This window comes from Ursus americanus, chromosome 12 (assembly GCF_024610735.1).
Source record: "Ursus americanus isolate L20-20 chromosome 12, mUrsAme1.1.p, whole genome shotgun sequence".
In the NCBI taxonomy this organism is placed as follows: domain Eukaryota; kingdom Metazoa; phylum Chordata; class Mammalia; order Carnivora; family Ursidae; genus Ursus; species Ursus americanus.
Window position 1 is genome coordinate 9,388,367 of NC_142138.1, and position 23,488 is coordinate 9,411,854.

The 23,488-nt window shown below is 35.6% G+C and overlaps 1 protein-coding gene across 6 annotated transcripts in view; it reads left to right on the plus strand.

Moving 5' to 3' along the window:
* Positions 1-23,488, plus strand: part of OSBPL9 (oxysterol binding protein like 9) — a 175,925-nt gene that overhangs the window by 115,202 nt on the left and 37,235 nt on the right. For 4 of the 6 annotated variants that reach the window (XM_045799562.2, XM_045799563.2, XM_045799565.2 and 1 more), the window contains 4 exons: positions 13,625-13,720; positions 14,481-14,528; positions 16,217-16,246; positions 17,098-17,148. In XM_045799562.2, the coding sequence (XP_045655518.2) occupies positions 13,625-13,720; positions 14,481-14,528; positions 16,217-16,246; positions 17,098-17,148 (225 nt within the window). Of the gene's footprint in view, positions 1-8,889; positions 8,959-13,624; positions 13,721-14,480; positions 14,529-16,216; positions 16,247-17,097; positions 17,149-23,488 lie in introns of all 6 variants that reach the window. The other 2 variants (XM_045799560.2, XM_045799561.2) reach the window with 1 other exon arrangement.

Consider the following 23,488-nt stretch of genomic DNA (forward strand, 5'->3'; position numbering starts at 1 on the left):
GCAAAAAGATTATATTCAGTATTAATTTACTCACCCATCCCCAGATGATAAGAAGACAAGCAGGGAATTTAAGTTTGGTTCAGACAGGAAAAAGGATTGCGATCCAGCCGTATTCTGTTGTTTGGAAAATCAGGCAGTTACATGGTTTGTGGTCTATTGCTTGAGAAAGATAATATCAGGCTTTTATTTTGAAAAGCAAAAACTAGGGTATCCCCTGGGATATGTCAAGTTTTATCAGTATCTAGACTTTGTAGTATGGAGTGATAACTGATGTTTATGAGGATTCTATAGAAAAAGACAGTTTTAATGACTACTATTATGTGGTTAGCCTACAAATTATATTTAGGAAGATTTTTCAATAAAGATTTAAACAAAGATTATGTTTGAAAAAATAGTTCTTAGCCTGAAAATATAATTAAGCCACGTATCTCTCTCTAAATATTTTAATTAATTGAAGTTCCACCATATGTAGGTAGTCATTTAAAGCTATTTTCCAGCTCCCTTATTTTCCATGTCCAGTCAGCAGATCCTGTTAAATTTGCCTTAGTAATATCTGTTCGATTTATCCTTTTTCCACGTGATGATAGTTAATTCCTGTGCTTAAAAATCTGTTTTGAATCCATTTGCCAAAGTTAGCTGCCTATCAAGTCCTTCAAGGCCCTTCACAACCTGGTCCTAATTTATCTGTCTTTAGTCTGAACTCAGCTACAGGTGCTCTACCCAAGCTATCCACTCTAGCACTGTGAACTGTTAATCATTTAGAACATGACTTAGCCTCTCAGCTCTTTGTCCTTTCACAGCCTTTCCCCTCTTTCTTAGGATTATAATTGCACAGAATTCTAGCAAGTGATAAACCTCCAGTTCTTCCTTTAACATACAGTTCATAATGTTACTTTTTTTTAATGTTCTCCTTCAGGCACAGCCAGTTAGAGTAGCACACTTTGTTCATATCTCTATATATGGCGTTTCACTAGGTTGTATTGTAGATTTCTTGTTCACATGTCTGATTCTTGCATTACACCCTAACCTCTAGAGGTCAGAGGTCCTTACTCATCTTTGTATCTTTGTATCTCCAGGGCCTTTGTCCATAGTCCAGCACATAGTAGGTATTCACTGAAAGCTTGTTAAATGATTAAAATATGTGACTTAATGATATTCTAAGTATGTAAACCTTTGTCTTACTTGTACTGAAGTTGGGTTTATCCCTGTAAGGTAGAAATATTTCCTGAGTCCCCAGGCTCCCTGGTTGCTGCCACACCTGAGAGATAGGATTGGAGAAAATGTTTAGAAACAGTGTTATAAAGGGTGAGCAGATTCTCAAGCAAACACCCCCTACCCCCCAATCTATATGATCTCTAATACGGTTTAAAGAATATTAATAGCAGTACCAACACTAATTAGTTTTACTGTAGTTAGTATCGTAGGAAGTCAGAGCATGTTGCTTGGAAGGGGTGAAATTTGAGCTCATTCCAGAAGATTAGGTAATGAAATTATATTTGCTGTTTTCTGTATTGCCGTTAAAGATGTCCTTTGAAGACCGTGACAGTACCTGGCATATAACAGATATTCAGTGAATATTTGTGTCGTGAAGGAATGGTTGGGTGTGTGTGAGAGAGAGAGAGACGGACTTGTAGTCCTTTTACATTGGAGTTCATTTATTTCTGGAGACACCTTTAAGAATTTTGCTTCTTTGTTGTATTGACCAGGCACCTCATTTTGTTTTTTCCAAAATGTGCCACTTCAGTCAAGTTACTCTGCTTACTTGGTTGTTTCTTTGCATTCTCTGCATTCCAAAACATGTTTTAAAATCTGGTTATATTGGTCTTTCTCAGTTTCAAGGTTACAGTAAATGAGTTTGCTTGTGTTTTAACATTCTTTGTCATACTGTGCAGGACTTGGCTGCAGTTGAATCCCGTAAGTTCTTATTGTCTTTATTTAAATGAACTTATAATTTTTTAAAGTAAAGGAGTGGACCCCAGGTTTTTCAAATGTGGTAAGGTATTTACTCACCTGATGAACATGTTTATTTACCTGGAGATACTGGCTAGTCTCCTAGAATTGGAAGGGATCTTAAAGTTTTAATACAACCTCTACCTATTTTTTTAAAAAAATTTATTTGAGGGTGGGGAGAGAAGATGACTCCGGGATCATGACCTGAGCTGAAGGCAGACACTTAATTGACTGAGCCACCCAGGCACCCCTAACCTCTACCTATTTTTATGGTGGAGAAAACAGTCTCAGAGAAGCCAAGTGACTTGCCCAAGGTCACACAGATAGAGACTAGAATAACTAGGATTAGTCCCCAATGATTCTTGCTCTTTTGACTCTAGAGAGAACTGGAGTGCTACCCTGCTGCTGCTCTCCATCCATTGCTCTCCTCACTTCCCAGACCTTAGTAATTTTTCCAGTTCAGCCACTAATAATTTATTTCCTTTCAGATTCAGCATCTGGATCTGAAAAAATACCATCTTTTCCCAGAGCATATTGTTCCTCATTTGGCTTCCTTCTGCTTTCCAGCCTCTCTTCGTGCTTATATTAACCCTTACTCTGCGAGTATGCCTTTTCTGGTTATTCTCCATTTTCCTGCAGATTCCTCCTTTGCCCTTCTCTGCTCTTTGCTCCAGAAGGCTGACCTTGATAGCCTGTGTCACCTGAAGTTCTTTCTCCTTTGGATTCTGGTTGGGGTTAGCCAATGGGAGGCAGTGACAGAAGATGGAAGGAAGAAAAGAGAGAACTCTTGGGGTATTTATTCCTCTTGCTCCTCTGTTTTGATGTGTTTTAGCAGTGGCTACGCACTATAACTAGAGTGTCCTTTAAGTAGCTCTAGTTGGTCCTTGGTAACAGTTTCCTTCCTTGTTCATTCAAGCTTGGGATGGTGAGGGCTTCCTGTTGTTCCTATTTCCTGGGTACCTCAGCATCCCTTGTTAGTTTACCTGACCCTGCCCTCATTTCTGTGGTCTCTTCATTAAAGAAAAGTTGAAATATTCCATTTCATTATGCTGTTTCCAGCCTCCGTCCACTGCTGTTTAACACTTTCCCCCTCACATCTCTGTTCACATCTTACACTTCACAATGCTGCCACTGTGAAACATTTCTCATCCCCTCACCTTTGCCCTCTGCTCTCTTATTACTTTTCTCATAACTCTTATTTTACCATACTTGAATCAGTTATTTGTAGACAGATGTTTATCTTCTCAGAGATTTGAAACTCTTAGGGCAAGTCAATAGCTGCTTCGTCTTGGCATCGCCAAAGCACCTAGCACAGTGCAATAGTCAAAAGAGATACCCAATGAATAAATCATTATTGTAACACTAAATTCCAAACCCAGAGCAGCAGTACAGGTTTCCTCTGCTATTCAAAAGTAGAGTGTTCCTGTGAAACCTTTTCTAAGTCAAAGTGGTATAAAGCAAAGAAGCAATTACCATTAATTTATATGGAAAGATTTTTGAGCGATCCCGGACCCTAAAAATAACCTCTTGGGCTTTTGTAACATCTTAGGACACGTCTTGCTAATGGATACACAAAAAAATTGAAATAAAGCACAAATGCTCACAGATGAAGTTCAGAGCTGTGGCAGTGTATGGCTGAGATGCTGAGTGTATTTCCCAGAGAAGGAGCTTGGCAGGGCCACTTTTGCTTGTGGTATTCACTGCATCTGTAACAGCTCACTGCAAAACAAATGCTGAATGCTGTTTTTGCTTTTCGCATTTTTCGTAAAAGCAGATATCCTCTTCAGATTTCTTTTGGTTAGTGAAAACAGGTACTAATGAAGGTCTTTTGTAAAAACAAAGTGGTAACGGGTCTTTTGAAAGTTGAATGATCCCTGCATTTGTAAAACTCCACTGTGAGGGGATTTGGCATGAAAAGAAATGAGTTTTTAGAGGGACAAGTCAATTGTCATTGCCTGGTCTTGCTTCCTGTACTGCCTATACATTTTCTTCCCTTTTATTTAATTTCTCTTTTTTACTTAAAAACTTTTAGTTGGCCATAAAAAAGTCAGCATCCATACTTGTAATATAATCTTTTAGAGTGAGTTATTTATGCTTTTTTCATGAATACACTAATTATAATTTCTTTGATTACTTTTTATGCTTTAATGCTAGCCGATAGGTACATTTCAAAACTCCTTAATTCATTCATTTACAAAGTTTTCATTGAGCACTTGTTACAAACCAAGCACTGGCCTTGGGGATACAGTTGAGAACAACACTAAGTCCTGTCCTGATACATTCTAGTCTTGTTTTAAACCATCTTGATAGATTACTGACCACAGTTAATCTAAATTGGGGTAATTTTATATTACACTTTTGGGGGGGAGGGCAAAAGAAGAGGGAGTGAGAATCTTCAGCAGTCTGCACACCCAGCACAGAGCCCGACTTTATCTCACAACCCCGAGATCATGACCTGAGCCGAAACCAAGAGTCTGACGCTCAACTGACTGAGCCACCCAGGTGTCTCTGTATTACACTTTTAACAGCTTTAGCAAAAACTGAACCTGTTCCTTCTGTGTAATGTTCACTGACAACTAAAATCAAATGTACAAAAACTGTTTTTGGCATATATAATTTTGAAAGGATAAATGTCAAACCAATTACAGTATCCCTTTCAATTCAGCATTATTTTTGTTCTATTTTGTTTGGTTGGTTTGTGTGAGATCTAAGCCTTTTAATACTGTCTTTTGGTCTGACTAGTTAATCATTTAGCTCCCCTTGGGTATTTGATTTTCAGTGTGTTATGTTTTGCTGTACAGAGAGATCCAGGTTTGTCAGAGGAATATGTCAAGTTTTTTTTTTTTTTAAGATTTTATTTATTTATTCGACAGAGATAGAGACAGCCAGCGAGAGAGGGAACACAAGCAGGGGGAGTGGGAGAGGAAGAAGCAGGCTCACAGCGGAGGAGCCCGACGTGGGGCTCGATCCCATAACGCCAGGATCACGTCCTGAGCTGAAGGCAGACGCCCAACTGCTGTGCCACCCAGGCGCCCCGGAATATGTCAAGTTTTGTTTTTTAAAACATTTCATGATCAAAATTTTAACAGCTATTATGCTATATAAGAGAGTTCTGGAGTTATTTCAAAACTTGACCTACTAAAATACTTAGTTTAAGGATTCATATGTTTGAATATGAGTTTCTCCTAGTTATGCTTGAAGCACATCTCTAGTATGTACCTAAAACTTTCGTTTTTGGTGGACCCTTAATAGTAGTGAGACTTACTTGCTTTCCAGAACGCTGTTAAACTGAATGATAGGTGGTAATCTGAAGTTGGAGAGAGGAAGAATGTATTTTTTTTTCCATCCCTTACTAGTAAGCCACTCAGAGTTTATGTAGATCTTGGAATGAGTTAACCTATGACTTTTAAGAAAGGTATGTCCAGTAGCCTGACCAACTAGTGGGTGAAAAGAAAAGCTTTGGCTGGTTGCCAGCACCACACGGTCAAACAGTGCTTTGTTGGAGGGAGTGAGGTAGTAGGTGTTTTTGTTTTTTATGAGTTTGCTTTCTTGAATGTTGAGTCATTATTATGTTATTGGCAGGAAGGATGTAGAAAAAAAAAATTAGGTATTCTGCTTCATTTTACTGGCTATTTTTCTTCTTGGCATTTATTCCAATGTAGTTTTGATTGCTAATTTTTTAGTGTTTTTTTTTTTTTTTTGCAAGTTTGTGCTTTTTATCTGTAAATGATGTTATAAATTTGTTATGCTACATTTTGCTTGGAAAGGTGTACCTGAGCAGCTCTATTGCCAAATTTACTCTAAAGACATTTTAGGATTTTATAGATAATTTTAAGAGGATAAAGCTGATTTATTTGCAAGCTAAAACAGTTATAAAACTTTTGAAAAACATTTATAAACTTGCACAGTTTCCAAATATTTTTATATAAGCTTTTGAATTAAAATAAATGTATACTTATTTTTAAAAATCAGACAAGTGAATATATAAAGTAAAAATTATAAGAGTCCCTGTCTCAAATGCCCCCCTTCCTTAATCCCAGTACCCGGTATTAATATATGATGTGTTTCATGTGTTTCGTTTCTTGCATTTTATTTAAGGGGGTTGAGTGTATCAATAAAATAACTTAAAAAAATGTAGCTTCTATATTATTCATGTCTCCATTTACCTAGCATAATGTAAGCACCCAGTTAATAGTCATTGAATTCTGGTGGAGCTTTATTTCTGTAATTGGCTTTCTGCATTCAGAGCCTATAAACTTATGTTTCATTTAAAATAATTTTTTAAGTAAGTTAGTGCATTCTGACACTTCAGAGGCAATCTTACATGCCTTCTAGACATTTATATCTCTAAAAGGCTAGTTATATCCTTTATGGAGAAGGAGCCCATATAATTTATCGTCCAAACTAGAGCAATTTTGGGAGTGAGGGAGGCTGCTAATTTTCTGAGACAACAGGTGTAAAGATTGATGAACCCAGACAGACTAGTGTCTATGCTCATTCTCTTCATAAACGTCAGGTTTTTATTTGTTTTATTTAGATTTTGACAAGACTTTTTATATGACTTTATTTAGAAAGAGTCTTTTGGAAAAACAAGCTATCAGTGATTTAAAAACAGAGGAAAATAGTGCAAACTCCAAACCTTTTTTGTGCAGTTGTTTGAGTACCCAAATCACTTTATGGAATCAATATTAGTGTTTTCTTCTGTAAGTCAAAAGGTTACATAATAGTGTCAGTATTGGATGAAGAGATCATGAAGAATAAGCAGTTGTGCTAAGAGTTATGAGTAAAGTTCATTAATTTTGACGCTGATGTCTGTACCTGATTCCTGTTTGACAAAGTAACACTCTTTCCCAACTATATGTGTGATTCAGATTTGTGGTATATATATGTTTTGTTTTGTTTAATTAATTTTTAAAAAGATTTTATTTATTTGTTTGATAGTGAGACAGTGAGAGAGGGAACACAAGCAGGGGTATTGGGAGAGGGAGAAGCAGGCTTCCCGCTGAGCAAGGAGCCCGACGGAGTGCTCGATCCCAGGACCCCGGGATCATGACCTGAGCTGAAGGCAGACATTTAACGACTGAGCCACCCAGGCGCCCCTATATATGTTTTTTAAACAGAAACTTAATACTGTGCATAAACCATTTTTTAAAATTTAAAGATTAAAGTGATTCTTTTTTTTTTTTTTTTTTTGAAGAGCTGATGTACTTTCAAAAATCAGTTTCTTTTATGGTGGAAAAAGACTTTCTTTATATTTGTTGACCCTTTGTTACCAAGGTAAAAATTCAGTACAATTTACCTTTTGTAATTCAGGCATAATACCCATTCCTTTTCTGAAAATCTCATATGGATTTTTTTTCCCTGATCTGTTTTCTAGAACTGTATTTTATGAGTTGTGTATTGCTTATTCCTTTTTTATTACTATTATCTTCAGAGTTTATCAAGTTATTGTTTTCCTTTTTTAAAGGAACATTATAAATTTAACTTATGCTTATATCCTTTTATTGATTATGGATCTCTATTAGAATTGTTTTATGGTATTATCTGGTTATTAATCAATTTTGTTTTTATCCATCAAATAGTCATTGAGTGCTCTCTTTATGTTAGGCACTAGTTTAGGGCCTGGAGATGCAGCAGTGAATTCTGGTTATTTATGATTCCAAATTATGAAGAGGTAGTAGAAAACTTACTCTTGTGGTACTTTACCCATATTCTTTCACCTGTCCAACAACTTTGAGTGGTTTGTTATTATGCCCATCCCTAGATGAGAAAATGGCGGTGGAGAAAGTAGCTTGGCCTGATCATATAGGTTAGGAAGTTGCAGATTCAGGATTTAAAACTAGATCAGTCTGACCTTAAAGCTGTGCTCATTTTAACTACATTAAGCTCCTTCAGGCAGTTTTTAGATTACATTTTAGTGCTCTTATGCCATGAATTCTTTTCAGATATTAATTGTGATTTAAGAGAAAAGTGTAATGGATTGAAGTGAAAGAAATAGGTTGAAATCCCAATTAAAGAAAACCCCCACTTCATGATTTGGGTAAATGCTTATAAAATAGGGTTAATGTCTGTCTACCTTATGGTCTTGTGATAATCAAATGAGAAAAGTTATTAAGTATCTAACAGAGGATCTAATACTCTGAAAATTTTTTTTATATATAATGTGTATCCATGGTGAATCCATGGTGTTAGAACTGTTCACTTAGAACTACAGAAAAAGACATTACCTTTTAGGATATTCTTGGGGTACCTTGCATGCTGGTAAGATAACTATAGCTACCACATTGATTAGAGAGCACCTGATTTGGAGCCTTAGATTATCAAAACACTGACTTAAATGGAAAATAGCCTGAAGTTACAGTGAAGGAAAGCATGTAGTAACGGGCTCAATTTTGTTGACAGTTTCAAATTGATAATCTTCACTCCAAATGAGGTGATAGTTGAGTATTCTGTAGGATAAAAATAGAAATTCTTGCCCTGAGAAATTCCCTATAGCTCTAAATCCTGTTCTTCCCTTTAGCTGAAGTGGATAAACCACAGAGACAGTAGGGATTATAAATTATAAATGTTTCCAAATTTTCATAATCCCAGGAAATAACAGATTAGTATACTCCACATAAAATCGTGATCTCATTAATATTTCTGGTTTCTTTAATATACTTTTTCATCATTAAACCAACTTGTAAGTCATTTAGTAAGGAGACAAATGGTATCATTGCTCAAAAAGCTTAATTTGCTAACAAATTTCTAAGGAACAGAAAAGACATTAAGTTTGGCATAATATTTTTTTTTTACTTGTCTTTTGCTGCTCATGTACCTGCTTTTCCTCTGAATAGATACAGATTTTTCTCTTATTATTCCTTTACTTAATTATTGATGTCAGACTCACAGCATGGTAAAGTAACTTTCTATTCTCTCTTTTCCTTACCTTTATGGAAGATCAGTACCACACTTGCTTTTTTCCAGTCTTCTGGTATCTCTCCAGTTCTTGAATTTTCAAAAATAATTGTAAGTGATTCAATTGTAAGTATGCTCTATACTTCTTTCATTGGATGAAAGCATATCTGTGATGCATGTCATCTCACATTGCTAATTGTGAACATAAACTTTCCAGATACTCTCGTATTTTAATCGAAACGACATTTCTGCAAAGTTTTCATTATTTTAATTATAGGGTATGTGTTTTGCTAATTTTAAAAAATTATCTACTTTTGTCTGGATTCATGTTTATTTTTCATTAGGAGGCTTATGGGGTTTTTTTTGTTGTTTTTTCCTTTTTTGGTGTTTTTCCTCTGTTAAAATTTTAAGCTTTTACTCCCCTTTATGGGTCTGCTGATAACGTATTCTGTGTTCTTGTTATTCTGAACTTCTCTGTGAGAATTACATGTACTAATTTCTCTAATTATTTTTCTTTTCTCCTTTTGCAACATATTTATATTATATACTATTTTTTCCTATGTAAGAGAAAGCACTGAATATAGTGTTAGTCCTTCACATTTTTGTTGTAAAATAAGATTTGATAGGAAAATAATTACTCATTTGTTAATTTCTTTTTACAATGTTGTTATTCAGCCATAGCCCTTCCTGTTCTGTGTTATTCTCCTGGGTTCCTCAAATTACTCATGACCTTCTTATTTCCTGATTCTGACCTCAACAAGACCTTAAGCCACCTTTTACCACCTTTACCTCCACTGTTCATTACTCTTCCTCTGTCACCAGGAATTACTTTAAAAGCTCTTACCCTGCCTCAAAAATTGCCTCCTGTATTGTTGTACTAAAAAAGTACCTCTACAGAGCAGCTACAATTCATACGTATTTCAGACAGTTTTAAGGACATCCTTGCAATACTTTTTTTTTTTAAATGGAGGTGAAGCATTTGGTTATATATATGTATAAATAGTGTTTAATGTCCCAACTGAAGTCATTAATAGGAATTCATTCGTTAGCTTTCAAGTGCCTTCTGAGAAGAGAAGTGATGCTATTCAATATAAGTATTAGAAAGATAGTAGGAGGTACTTACACAGCTTTGAAGCAGTTTGATATGCTCCTACCAGTCTAGATACTATTTTTGAAGTTGGGTCAGATGTTTCTCTCTATATATATTTTAAACTGAATACATAGGTCCTGGCTGATACAGAATCATGTGTTACTCTTCCTGACTTTAAAAATGTACTTTAGCTTTCTTTATTAGCAAAGTATTCTTGAAGACTAGCGACTATGTTGTTTTTAGTATATTTGCCACACAAATGGGTTTTTTTCCTTTACATTGATTTCTAATTTTATCGATTTATCTAATTTACAGATTGGGTTTAATTTCTGTTCTAATTTAAAAAGTTCTTTTACACCGCAGACCATTTGCCTTTATTTTTCTGTAATAGTTGCACTTAACTTAAACTTTAAATGAATTCACACAGAAGTCATCAGGTGAGAACTATGGTTCATCAATACAGTAAATTAGGGAGCAGCAAACCTCTTTGGTCCTGACTGCCCAAAGGGCAACATAACCACTTTGGCCACAAAGTGTCCACAAAGGACATGCACAAAAAAGAAGGAAAGAAAGACATGAAGAAGGGAGTGAGGGAGTAAACAAGGGGGAGGAGGAAGAGAACAGAAAGGCAAGAGAAATCTAGGGAGAGAAGGGATCATGGGGAAGACCGGATCATCGCATCAGCAATTATCAGACACAGCGATCAGTGCCACATACATTTATTCAAGGCTGAGCTAGCCCTGGAGGTTATAGTGTTGAATGAGTGGCACAGAGAATGTATATCTGCTTAACTCCTAACGTGCTTCTTCTACAAGATGTCCCTGTTAGAAGTACGAAGTCACACCCTGTCTTAAAGGATCTGCTCTGTTCCAGGTTCTTTTCAAAGGAAGACAGACCACTCTCACAATGGTATAAAGGACTATATTCTGATGATTTGTTTTAAAACAAAACTCAATTAAAAAGGACGTGAGTGTAGGGTTTTATATTATAAATGTTGAATAGAAAGAGGAATAGTTAGACTTCAAGGGAATTTTTATGAAATAGTATATGTTAGGAGGTAATGAGTCCCTTGTCTGTTGAGATACTCAAGTGAAGACTAGAAGACTTCCAAAAACATTGTAAAATAACTTCTTTGAGGGGGAGGCTGGACTAGATGGCTTGTGTACTGTAAGTCATAATATGTAGCAGAAACTTGTATTTTCTTCTTGTGTGCGTTATTCTTAAAAGATTTGAGGAAACAGTTTAATTACTATCAGTTGTCCATGTTATTGATATATTTGTGCATGTTATTTTATTGATTGCATTTGGGGCAACTATATATGTAGATTTTCTTTTTAAGTACACCAAAGATGTATGGATTACTGTATAAGGGAGTTTAGGCCAGTTCTGGGATTTTACTCTAATAATTCTAGTTATAAACCACCTATTATACATTACATAAACAAAAATGATTTGGTGAGCAGATCTTCGACTTGGATTTTACAATGTGTGGAGTTTATTCTAAGATTAAAGGAATTTTGTGGAAGACTAGCTAGAGGTAGGTCTGAGAAGAGAGCCAGGGTGAGGTTCTAGGATTATAGCAACATCAAAGGGTTGTTTTTTTTTAAGAATTAATTTAGATCTCAGATCTAGGGTTTTAGATCTCAGTAATTTAAATCCGTTTCCATTTATTTACTGGAGGATTTTTAATCAGAGATTTGTTCAAAAGTATATGTTAATTAGATTTTTACAGTTGTAGTTCTAAATGGATTCAAGAGAGGGAAAATTCTTAAAAATCACTTTTTCCTACTTAGATGCTTTACCTCTTATTCATTTATGAATATGCCATTGAACTTTTTGATATTTAGCAAGCATAACAATATTTTATGGAGTTTGTACAGTTAAATTATTAATAATTATGTTATATTGCTGTGTGAAAGAAAACAAAAACTAAGCCAAGCAGTTCTAATTTTTTCTGTGGTACAGTAACATGGAAGGAAATCACTCCCTTCTTTCATAATACAGTAAGTGTAATGGATTTATTCTTCCTTTTCCACATCTTTTATTATCACACTCTACATAGTAAATGTACTTAATAGAAAGTTTTTTGGGCTATCTCTAAAAATGAATGTTTAACCAGTTTTATTACATATATTGTTTATTATGCTTTTTCTTCAACTTTGCTTTTATTCATGACATCTCATTGGGAAGGGATTTTTCAATACTCATTTGAAGTAGTTTCTTTACGTGTATGTGGAAAAAAAGCAGGCCGTTTTATTGCTTTTGAATTTGAAAAGGAAAATGCATTACAAGATAAGTTGGTTTTCCCATGGTCTAATACGACTTAGGGTTTTTGTTTTTGTTTTTTTCTGTTCTGATTCAGAATTTGAATTTTAGTTTGGCAAGAGCAACAATAAATAGTATTAATTGATAATGTTAGTAATTGTAGTCTTAAGTAGAGGTAGTAGCTGCCACATTAATAATAGTAGGAGGAGGATGACTATATTTGGCAGGTAAGAAAACAGCAGCTTAGAGAGACACAATATTTTCTTAATGGCTGAGCTGCAATTAGAAACCAGGCTTGCCACCCATTGTTGTTTCCCATAATACTATAATGGTCTCAATGTGGTGTTTGAGATAATGGCTGTAAAAGTGCTTTAGTAATAATAAAGTATTGTGCAAAGATGAGGTATTGGTGTAACATACAGTGAACTTTGGCTTCCATTTACTAAAATGGGGAATGTGAAAATGATCAGCCTATTTTGGCCAACAAGTGAAGATCAAGTATGGTACAGAATTTTGTGGTTGGGTGGGATTGTGACATTAGTGGATCATGAGCCTTACTTCATTTCCCTGTTTAACTGCATGACATTTGGGCACGCAAATATGGGAAGCTGGTGGTCTTGTTCATTCTCCAACTTTTTGTCTTTTATATCCAGGATTGATGTATGATTAACTACTCTGGTTTCTTTTCAGTAAAGTTAAAACATAGGAATCCCATGCTCTTGAAGTTTAAAATTTTTAGTGTACAAAAATAGGACATGCAAATGCTGAACTGTTAAACTGAGAAATAAGTGGGCCCCCTAAATAAGTAAACATTTACACCATGTCCAGAGTGTAGTGTTCATGCCAAGGGTGAATGTGAGTAGGGAACTTGATTAAGACAAGTGTTGTCACTTTCATTGAGAGAGAGGGCCTTCTTAGAAGAGGTGAGAATTTTGAGGTTCTTATTTCTTTTAATAAGGGAGGAGGAGAAGGCATCAGAGCTAATGGGGTGGGTTAGGGAATGGAAGAACTAAATAGAGTATGAAGTTAAGATTAAAGGACTGGAGGAATCAGACAAAAAGTGGCGGTAAAATAGGAGGTAATCTAGGTGGTAATATAGGTCCTTCAGCTGAATTACTGTTGCTCTGGAGGTCACTGGGAGTCATTTGGGGGTGAGAAGAAAGTGATAGAAGAGCAAGGTCAATCCTAATTTAAGCAGCAGCGCATGTTTGATAAGGGAACAGAGCTAGACGTTCATGAGGGAGATTGATTTATCACTATTCTTGGAGAATTTAGATAGTTTAAATATACCTATTATTTATGTAAAAGTACTATTTTTACTTGAAAAATTGAAATGTCATGTATGAAGGATGAAATATCTTCTGTACTATTAAACATTGCCTGGATACTGGTAGATTTATTACAAATTTTCTTTTTCTGTAGGGTTTGGATTCAGGATTTGTTCCTAGTGTCCAAGACTTTGATAAGAAACTTACAGAGGCTGATGCTTACCTACAAATCTTGATAGAACAATTAAAGGTATGGCATTGGTTTATATACTGAATTGGTATAAAGTAGTAAATGTTACCAAGCTTGATTTTGAGTGTAAAAAGTTACCTGATGTTAATTTGCATCCCTTATATGGTTCTTCAGCAATTTTTAAAGCTGACTAAATTAAAAGATCTGGGTGACTTACTCAAAGATCTTTGTCTTTGATTATATTGATAAATAGTGTGTATAATGTACTTTTTTGGTTGTTAAAAAAGTAAATAGACATAATTAGAAGAAAATAAGATTAGATTCATATTGTTTTAAAAATGAAAATGGTACATTTTAATGTGGTTCAATTTCTGAGGCCTTGATTTTTCCATTTTGGGGAGTGGGGCGTTGGGAGAGGTGATTTCTCTACTTCATATATCATTACTGAAATTGTCTCCTTCAATTCCTACCTTAAAATTAATTACAAGCAAGAGTCCTGGGAGGCAAATGGAGTATTGATAAACTTGGGTGACAAAAAAAAAACCTTAGGTTTCAATTGATATTTTAAGTTCTTAAAAGCCATCTGTTTTCTTTTGCTTGTGATTTTACCAGGGTAATTGATCTTGACTGTTTAAAATCATTGGATAGAATTGGACTTGATACAGTCCCTTGAAAAAATACACGTTATCTTAAAAATACATATAAATCATCCCAGGAAGAAATGTATTTAAGAACTAAGTTTGCCTTTCTATGTTTAGTAAATGTACACAATATAGTAAAATGGCTTGATACTATAATCATTTTCTTTTTAATCCTGTAGCTTTTTGATGACAAACTTCAAAACTGCAAAGATGATGAACAAAGAAAGGTAAGTTCTATTGTCATTATTTTGCCTTAAACCATTTTAAAACCAGGAGCCTTTTAGAGAAATAACAGAAGAACCTCAGTGTTTCGGCTACTCCCACTGACTATTTATGATAGTATTGCCATATAGAATTCATGGGGGAGTTTTCTGGTGAATTTCTGTTATGGTTTCACAATTAAACAAAAGGGTAAAGTACAAAAATTTTAACATTATGCCTTTTTTGTAAGTACCACCTTCCTAGGAGTAGATTCGTTCTTCGTGAGGTTTTTAATGTTGAAGATAGAAAGTTATTTTATTAAATTGGTGTGTGGTCCCTTCAGATATTAATAAACCAATTGGCAAGAATTTGCTGAATAAACAAGAAACCACAGATGAGGACACAAAACTAGCGTTGCTTTTTTTTTTTTTTAAGATTTTATTTTTAAGCCATCTCTGTACCCAGCTTGGGGCTTGAAGTTACGACCTTGAGATCAAGAGTTGCATGCTGTACTAAGCCAGCAAGGTGCCCCCGAGTGTTGCTTTAATATAGTTCCGCTACTGCCCCCCACCCTTGAATTTCTGATAATTACTTTGTAATTTGAATAGTTTTCTTTTTTCCAATTAACATTTTTCCTCCTTGATTAGATTTCCCCATGCGGTATCATTTCTTTTTTTGCATTTCTTTTGACCATAGCTTTGCATTTGGCTCTTTTACACTTGGTGATAGTACCTGTAGTAACTCATGTTTAGCTCCCCTTCCATTCTAAGTTTTGGAATTTAGTCCCATGTCATTTTTAAACAGCTAGGCAAAGTTTAAGGTGATTCTAAAACAAGTGTTTTTTATTTATTTAAATTCAATTTAGCTAACATATAGTGTATTATTAGTTTCTGAGGTAGAATTTAGAGATTCATCAGTTGTATATAACACCCAATGCTCATTACATCAAGTGTCCTCCTTAATGCCCATCACCCAGTTACCCCATCCTCCCACCCATCTATCCTCCAGCAACCCTAAGTTTGTTTCCTATGGTTAAAAGTCTCTTATGGTTTGTCTCCCTCTCTGTTTCCATCTTATTTTATTTTTCCTTCCCTTCCCTTCCCCTCTGTTCATTAGTTTTGTTTCTTAAGTTCCACGTATGAGTGAAATCATGTGATATTTGTCTTTTCTCTGATTTTGCTTAGTATAATACACTATAGCTCCATCCACATCATTGCAAATGCAAGATTTCATTCTTTTTGATAGGGCTGAGTAATATTCCATTGTATATATGTCCCACTTCTTTATCCATTCATCTTTTGATGGACATTTGGGCTCTTCCCATATTTTGGCTATTGTGGACATTGCTGCTATAAACATTGGGGTGCAGGTGCCCCTTCGAATCACTATGTAGAACAAGTGTTTTAAAATCACATAGTCTATAAAAATAAAGACACAACTCTTTTTCATATAAGGAATAGTAATGTTTTTGTTATTCTTAGAAATCTTGAATCATATGAATCTTATTTGAGCACATAATCCGTAACATGTTTGAATTTTTTATTTTAAATGTTTAAGTTTTTGAAAAGTTTAAAAGTGTTCCCTTCCCAACTTGCCTGCACTCACTTAGAGTAGTGAGTACATTTTGGTAAAATTCTTTAAATGACCAGTAAAAAACAGCAATGATATTTCTTTATGCTTCTGATTATTTGTATAAACTTCTCATTTTTCACAGAAAATTGAAACTCTCAAAGAGACAACAAATGTAAGTAATGTGTTTGGTAAACTCTGGCTTTGCATTAAAAAGTGCTTCAAAATGTTGTTTCTATTTTAAGCTACTGCTTAAATTAATTAATAAATTCTTCTATTAATAAGAGCAGTTGATTTTAGTTTATGAATTTTTACAAGGGTGTTTAAGAATTTTATTATTCTCTAAAGGAATTAAAAGGACTTGAATAATTCTTCTAATTAAAATTCACTTCATATACCATTTTATCTGCATCTGGTCTTGTCTGTCTTAAGATCTTTGGATAAAAGATGTCATCTGTGCACAATGTATATATTCTCTTTCTTATAATTAAAATATATTGTGATTCAAGTTTTCTGATGTACTGGCCTTCTGGCATTATGTAATAGGCTACTAATAAGATTTGTATTTTGGTAACAGCATTTTTAAAAACAGGCAAAGTAGTAGTAGTCTAGGTTCCCCAGTATTGTGATAGGATTCTTTACTCTTCATAATTCCGTAAGTCTTGAATAGATGTTTTGGAAATTTACACTGGGATTGCCTGCTATTGATCTAAGAATTTGAAAGTTAATCAGACTCACATCTTTTTTCTGTTTGAAGTGTAGAAAAACCATTTAGAATGTTATTCAGTACAAATTAACAATTTCTTGGCATTTTTTAATGGTAGAATTGCTAATGATAACTTCATCTAACACTATCAGTACATGAGAACCCACTGGAATCCAGAGAGGGTATTTCTTGTGTAGTATAGACTTGTATCCTGTACATCTGAACTGATTTTTATTTTTTATTTTTATATTTTAAACTTTAATGTCATATGACCATTTTATTTGGTGCAAGATCCTAAAATCAGTGTTCTGTTTTTATAGAGCATGGTAGAATCAATTAAACACTGCATTGTGTTGCTGCAGATTGCTAAAGTAAGTAAATTTTACTTTTGATTACTTTCATTTAATGAGACGTAAAAATCATAATGGCATTTCTTTTTAATAGGCAGGAAACTTGGTTCTAAAATATATACCTTTCTACAGTTGTATTGTGGGGTTCTTGGTACTATTGAATAACTATTGTATTTGGATATTACCTTAGCAGTATGTGCCTGTTTTTGATAAGGTAATTTCTGATATGGTGACTGGGAAGGAGGGGAGTACATTTGAGTACCCCTTCTTTCCATTTTATCCATTATCGGTGCTTGGAGCAAGGACATATTTTGCAAAACCTTTCACAGAAAAGTTTTTCTTAGGAGAAAAGGAATTAAATTTTACAAGAGTTCTTTTTCTCATTCATAATTAGGAGTATAATAAAGATATATTTATTTTTAATTGTGTTGTAGATTTTTTTCTGGCACCAAACTACATTAGTGAACCGCTACTTTAATTTGCTGTTCTTATTCACGCAATAAAATGTATTTTGAATTAATGTGGTGCAGTAAAAATTTCATGGTTATTGTGCCTGCTTTTCTGAGAAATTTTGGTGTATTCAATTTAAATGTAGATTTGATTGCTTGGTATTTTGAGAAATAAGCATTTTAATGTTTGAAAAGATATTAACCCCCGCCCCCTGCCCACCATTATTTCTACCTGACTATACCTCTGTATTTCTAGCCAATGGCTAGAAGACAGTGGGCAGGCAATTCAGCAGCCACTATTGGGAGTGGTGTTTGCATGGATTTTTAATTACTGGCCTATTTTACTTATTCAATTGCATGTATTTGTTTGCCTGATAATGGTCACTTTTTACCTAGTATTGTTAATGATACAGTCGTACAGGATAATCTATTTGTGCTTAGATAGGAAGGATATTCAGCATATAAGTTAGGGCAGTGTCATTTTCTTTTGAGGTGAGATTCAATATATTAAATAAAGTGTCAGAACTTAAGGGCTTGTGTTCACTTTCTAGGTTTTTTGTTTTTACCACTATGCCTGATTTCCTGTGCATGTGTCTAAATATTTCATCTACTCTTGTGGATCAGAATATATTCTAAAGGGAGCATAGGGTTGGAGCCATAAAAGAGGTGGTAAGGTTTTTGTTTTCCTTGACTGTGAAATTATATGGATGGGTGGGTCACCTCCTGATACCCAAAAGCCTCTACAGTGTATAGATAAGCAGTAAACTACACCTTGCTCAATGTGAATAGGTATGTATTTTTAGGGATTCACACTGCCTTCTCTGGAAGATTGAGGAAGTAGAAGAGCTGATAGTGTTTAGACTGGTTTGGATAACCTCTACAAGTCATTTAAGACTTTAGATAGTTGTCAAAGAAGGCAATCAAGCCTCTTTCAGGAGCTCTCCTTTTGGCTACCCATCCAGAATATTTTTGGTGTTCTATCTTTGGAATGAGTTAGAATTAAAATCACTAATACTCCTTTTTAGAAGTTTCTGCTATTTTTTTTTTTAAGAAATTTTCATTTTTTAAGTAATCTCTGCACCCAACATGGGGACTCGAACTCACAACCCTGATATCAGGAGCCACGTGCTCCACTGACTGAGCCAACCAGGAGCCCCTAGACGTTTCTGCTATTTAGTCTATACCTCCTACCTCTTTGTTTATTTTAGCCCAGCTTGATAGACTTAAATTTCAAGGTCCTTCAGAATGGGTAACATAGATTAAGTAAATGGAGTTTGGCTGTTTAATTTTTTCCAGAAGGAAGTTTTATTAAGGCTTTTATGTTCAAATACTATCCTTTAAGTTATATATGTACTCTGTATGAACTCTGTGTGTATCTTTAAATGTAAATTTAAGACCATTTCACTTGCCTACTCAAATCCCACTAAATGTTTTCCCATCTCCCTTGGTTTGGAATCTGAACTACTTACAATAACTTACATCACTTGAACCATTGCTACTCTCTCACCTCCTCTACCCTCATTTGGTCACACTATTCCAATGTATTGGCTTGTTTTCTTTTTCATAAACAGGCCAGAATCTTTCTGCTTCAGGGATTTGTATTTGCTTTCCCTGCTGCCTGGAAGGAACTTTCCCAGATTTCCAGGACTAACCTCACTTTATTCATATTTCTGCCCACAGGAAATCTCTTAGAAGAGACCTTCCTGACCATTCTATCTAAAATAATCTCTAATCTCTCATTTGTGTTTTTTTCTTCATGGCCTTGCATCACTAGCCAGATTTACCTGGTATCTTCTTTATTGCCTCTCTACCATCTGATTTATAATCTCCTTAAGGACTTTGTCGTTTGCCATTGTATTAGTCTGCTTGGGCTGCCCTAACAAACCACCAGACTGGGTGGCTTAAACAACAGAAATTTATTTTCTTGCAGTTTTGGAGGCTAGAAGTTCAAGATCAAGGTTCCCGACAATTTGGTTTCCTCTGAGGACCCTTTTTAACTCGTAGACAGCCATCTTCTCAGTATGTCCTCATGTGGTTTTTCCTTGGTGTGTGCACAAAGAACAGAGAGAGAAAAGAGAGGGAGGGAGTGGAGAGGAGGAGATGAAAGAGACAGAGGGAGAGTGGGGAGAGAGAAGGTGAGGAGAGCTCTCTGGTATCTCATAAGGACACTTACTAGGTCAGGGCTCCATCTTTAGGACCTTATTTAACCATAATTTACTTCAGTAGAGGCCCCATTTCCAAATACAGCCATCCTGGGGGTTAGGGCTTCATCTGAATTTGGTGGTGGTGGGGACACACAGATATTCACTGCATAATACCATTGTAACCTCAGTGCCTGGAACAGTTGCCTGCCACATAGCAGGGGCCTGATAATTATAAATTTTGAATGGATGTTTCTAATACATAATTTTTAATGGTTGCATAGTTCAGTGTTTCCACTTTATATGTTTTTTTTTTTTTATTTAGCCACCTCTCTCTTGTGCTGTTGATAAACATGGCAGAACTTCTAATACTGATGGGAATATAAATTATTAGTCATTTTGGAGGACTATTCTTCATTGATAGGTTAATAAAACATTGAAGTCAGCTACTTTGAGAGATTGCCACCTGAGACTCCAAAGGGATATAATTTGATACCTTGGTAGTTTGGAGTTTATTTAGTATTAGCTTCTTAGAGGCAGCATGCTATAGGTAGGATTTTAAACCCCTTCCAGTTTTGATTCTTTAATTGTCACTACCAGAAGTTCCCCTCCTGCCTAACTGATTAATGCATTGGTTCCGAACTTTGCTACCCATTGGAATCACCTGGGGATCTTTAACAAGTCTCATGCCTGGCTCCCACTCCCAGACTCCTCCCAGGAGGAGTTCCCCTCCTGCCTAACTGATTAATGCATTGGTTCCAGACTTTGTTACCCATTGGAATCACCTGGGGATCTTTAACAAGTCTCATACCTGGCTGTGGGATGTCGCCTGGGCTTTGGGATTTTTAAACTCTCAGGTGTTTGTAATATGCAGCAGAGTTTAGGCATCACTTGGTTATTGGGATTTTCAGGTGGGTTCTATTAGTTCAGAAGACTGTATTCTTTGTACCATTGATAGAGGCAGCTGGTGTTTCATGGGAAAATGCAGAGGAAGGTGGGGGAGGTAAAATAGAGCAGAAATAATCTGGGAGGCCCCTACATCTGAGGACTTGATCAGTTCCTTATCAAGATTAGGTGATAAGACCATATGCCACAACTCATATAAGCAAGTAGAATTGATTTTAATAATGTATTTTATTTAACCCAGTATATCTGAAATGATTTTAACATAAGCAATATAAAAATTCACTAATGAGAAACTTCATATTCTCTTTTTTGTACAAAGTTTTCGGTATCTTGGGTGTATTTTACGCTTTGAACCAGCCACATTTCAAGAGCATAGCCACATGTGACTAGTAGCTCCCAAACTGAACAGTACAGGTCTGGACTATCCTGTCAAAGTAGATTGTATGTTTAAATTGTCTTTGGATTTCAGGTTCTCTCCCCAGAACATCTTCCTTTATAGAGTTTTTGTTTTCATAAGTATTTGTAAATTTCTCATTAGACTTTTTTTATTGATATTAATTTACATATCATAAAGTTCACTCATTTAAAGTGTACATTTCAGTGTTTTTGCTATATTTACAAAGTTGTGCAATCATCACCGTAATCAAATTATAGTATACTTTTATCACCACAAGAAGAAACATTGTACCTATTAAGCTGTCATTCCCTGTTCCTCTTTCCCTAGCTACCCTTGTTCCTGTTCCTCCTTCAATCCCTGGCAACCACTGATCTGTTTCTAGATTTGCCTATTCTGGACATTTCATGTAATTAGGATCCCACAATATGTGGTCTTTTGTGACTGGCTTCTTTCACTTAGCATAATGTTTTCAAGGCTCATTCATATTGTAGCATGTATCAGTCCTTAATTTCCTTTTCATTTCTGAATGATAGTCTGTTGAATGGATATACCGATTTTGTTTATTCATCAGGTGATGAACATTTGGGTTGTTTCCTTTTTTTTTTTTTTTTTTTGGCTATTATGAATAATGCTGGAATGAATGTCTACATTATAACGGTTTTGTGTGGAGGTATATTTCCATTTCTTTTAACTTTATGCATGGAAGTGGCATTAACGGGGTCATATGGTAACTGTGTCATTTTTAGAAACTGCTAAACTATTTTTCAAAGCAGCTGCACCATTTTACATTCTCACAGTGTGTTACAATTCAGTTGTCTCCAGGTCCTCACCAGTATTTGTGATTCTCTCTCCTTCCCTCCCTCTCTCTCTCTCTCTCTCTCTCTCTTTTTTTTAGTGGCTTAAAACAGCATTTATTTATTTATTTATTTATTTATTTATTTTAAATCCTTTGAGACTTTATTGAACTGCTGCAGTATATTAGTTTTTTTTTTAAGTTTTTTTTTTTTAAGATTTTATTTATTTATTTGACAGAGAGAGAGACAGCCAGTGAGAGAGGGAACACAAGCAGGGGGAGTGGGAGAGGAAGAAGCAGGCTCATAGCGGAGGAGCCTGACGTGGGGCTCGATCCCAGAATGCCGGGATCACCCCTGAGCCGAAGGCAGACGCTTAATGACTGCGCCACCCAGGCGCCCCAGTATATCATTAGTTTTTGATGTAGTGTTCCATGATTCATTGTTTGTGTATAACACCCAGCGCACCATGCAATACATGCCCTCCTTAATACCCATCACCGGGCTAGCCCATCCTCCCACCCCCCTTCCCTCTAAAACCCTCAGTTTGTTTCCCAGAGTCCACAGCATTCATTTATAAGCTCACAGCTCTATAGATCAGACTCTAAAGTGGCTGGGCTGGGTTCTATGCTTAAGGATATCACAAGGCCCAAATCAAGGTTCTAGACAGGTTGAACTATCTGGAGGCTCTGGGAAAGAATCCACTTCAGGCTCATTCAGGTTGGTGGCAGAATTCAGGTCCTTGTTGTAGGACTGAGGCCCCCATTTCCTTACTAGTTGTTGGCTAGAACTCAGTGTCCGAAACTAAAGGCCTCTCTCTCTGGTCCTTGCACAGATTCCCTCCATCTTCAGAGCCAGCAGTGGCACATCATATCCTTCTCACGGTTCACATTTCTGACCTTTTCTTCTGTCGCCAGCCAAGGAAAGCTCTCGGCTTTTGATGGCTCAGGAGATTAGATCAGGTTCACCTGGATAATACTTCTATCTTATGGTCAACTGTTAATACCATATGATTTCATTTATGTGGAATCTGAAAAACAAAACAAGTGAATAAACAAAAATAGAAACAGACCCAGAAATGGAGAGAACCATCTGGTGTTTGCCAGAGAGGAGGGGAAAGGAGGGGAGTGGGCAAAATGGGTGAAGGGGAGTGGGAGGTATAGGCTTTCGGTTATGGAATGAGTAAGCATGGGGATGAAAGGTACAGTACAGGGAATACACTCAATGGTATTGTAATAGTATGGTGACAAATGGTAGTTGCACTTGTGGTAAGCATAGTGTAATGTATAGACTTGCCATATCACTGTGTTGTACACCTGAAACTAATGTAACATTGCCAGCTATACTTTAGATAGATAGATAGATAGATAGATAGATAGATAGATAGATAGATAGATAGATAGATAAAGGATCCATGGAACCTGGGTATATGATGAGATCACTCCTGTGATTGTCTTTTGGCTGTAGCCAGTCTAGTGGTATCTTGGGGTTTTCATTTGCATTTCCCTAAGGAATAGTGATGTTGAATATCTTTTCATGTGCTTATTAGCCATTTATGTATCGTTAGAGAAGTAACTATTCAAATTCTTTGCCCATTTTTTAGTTGAGTTCTTTTTAGTTTCATTGCATTGTAGGAGTGATTTTATACATTCTAAATACAAATCCTTATCAGACAGG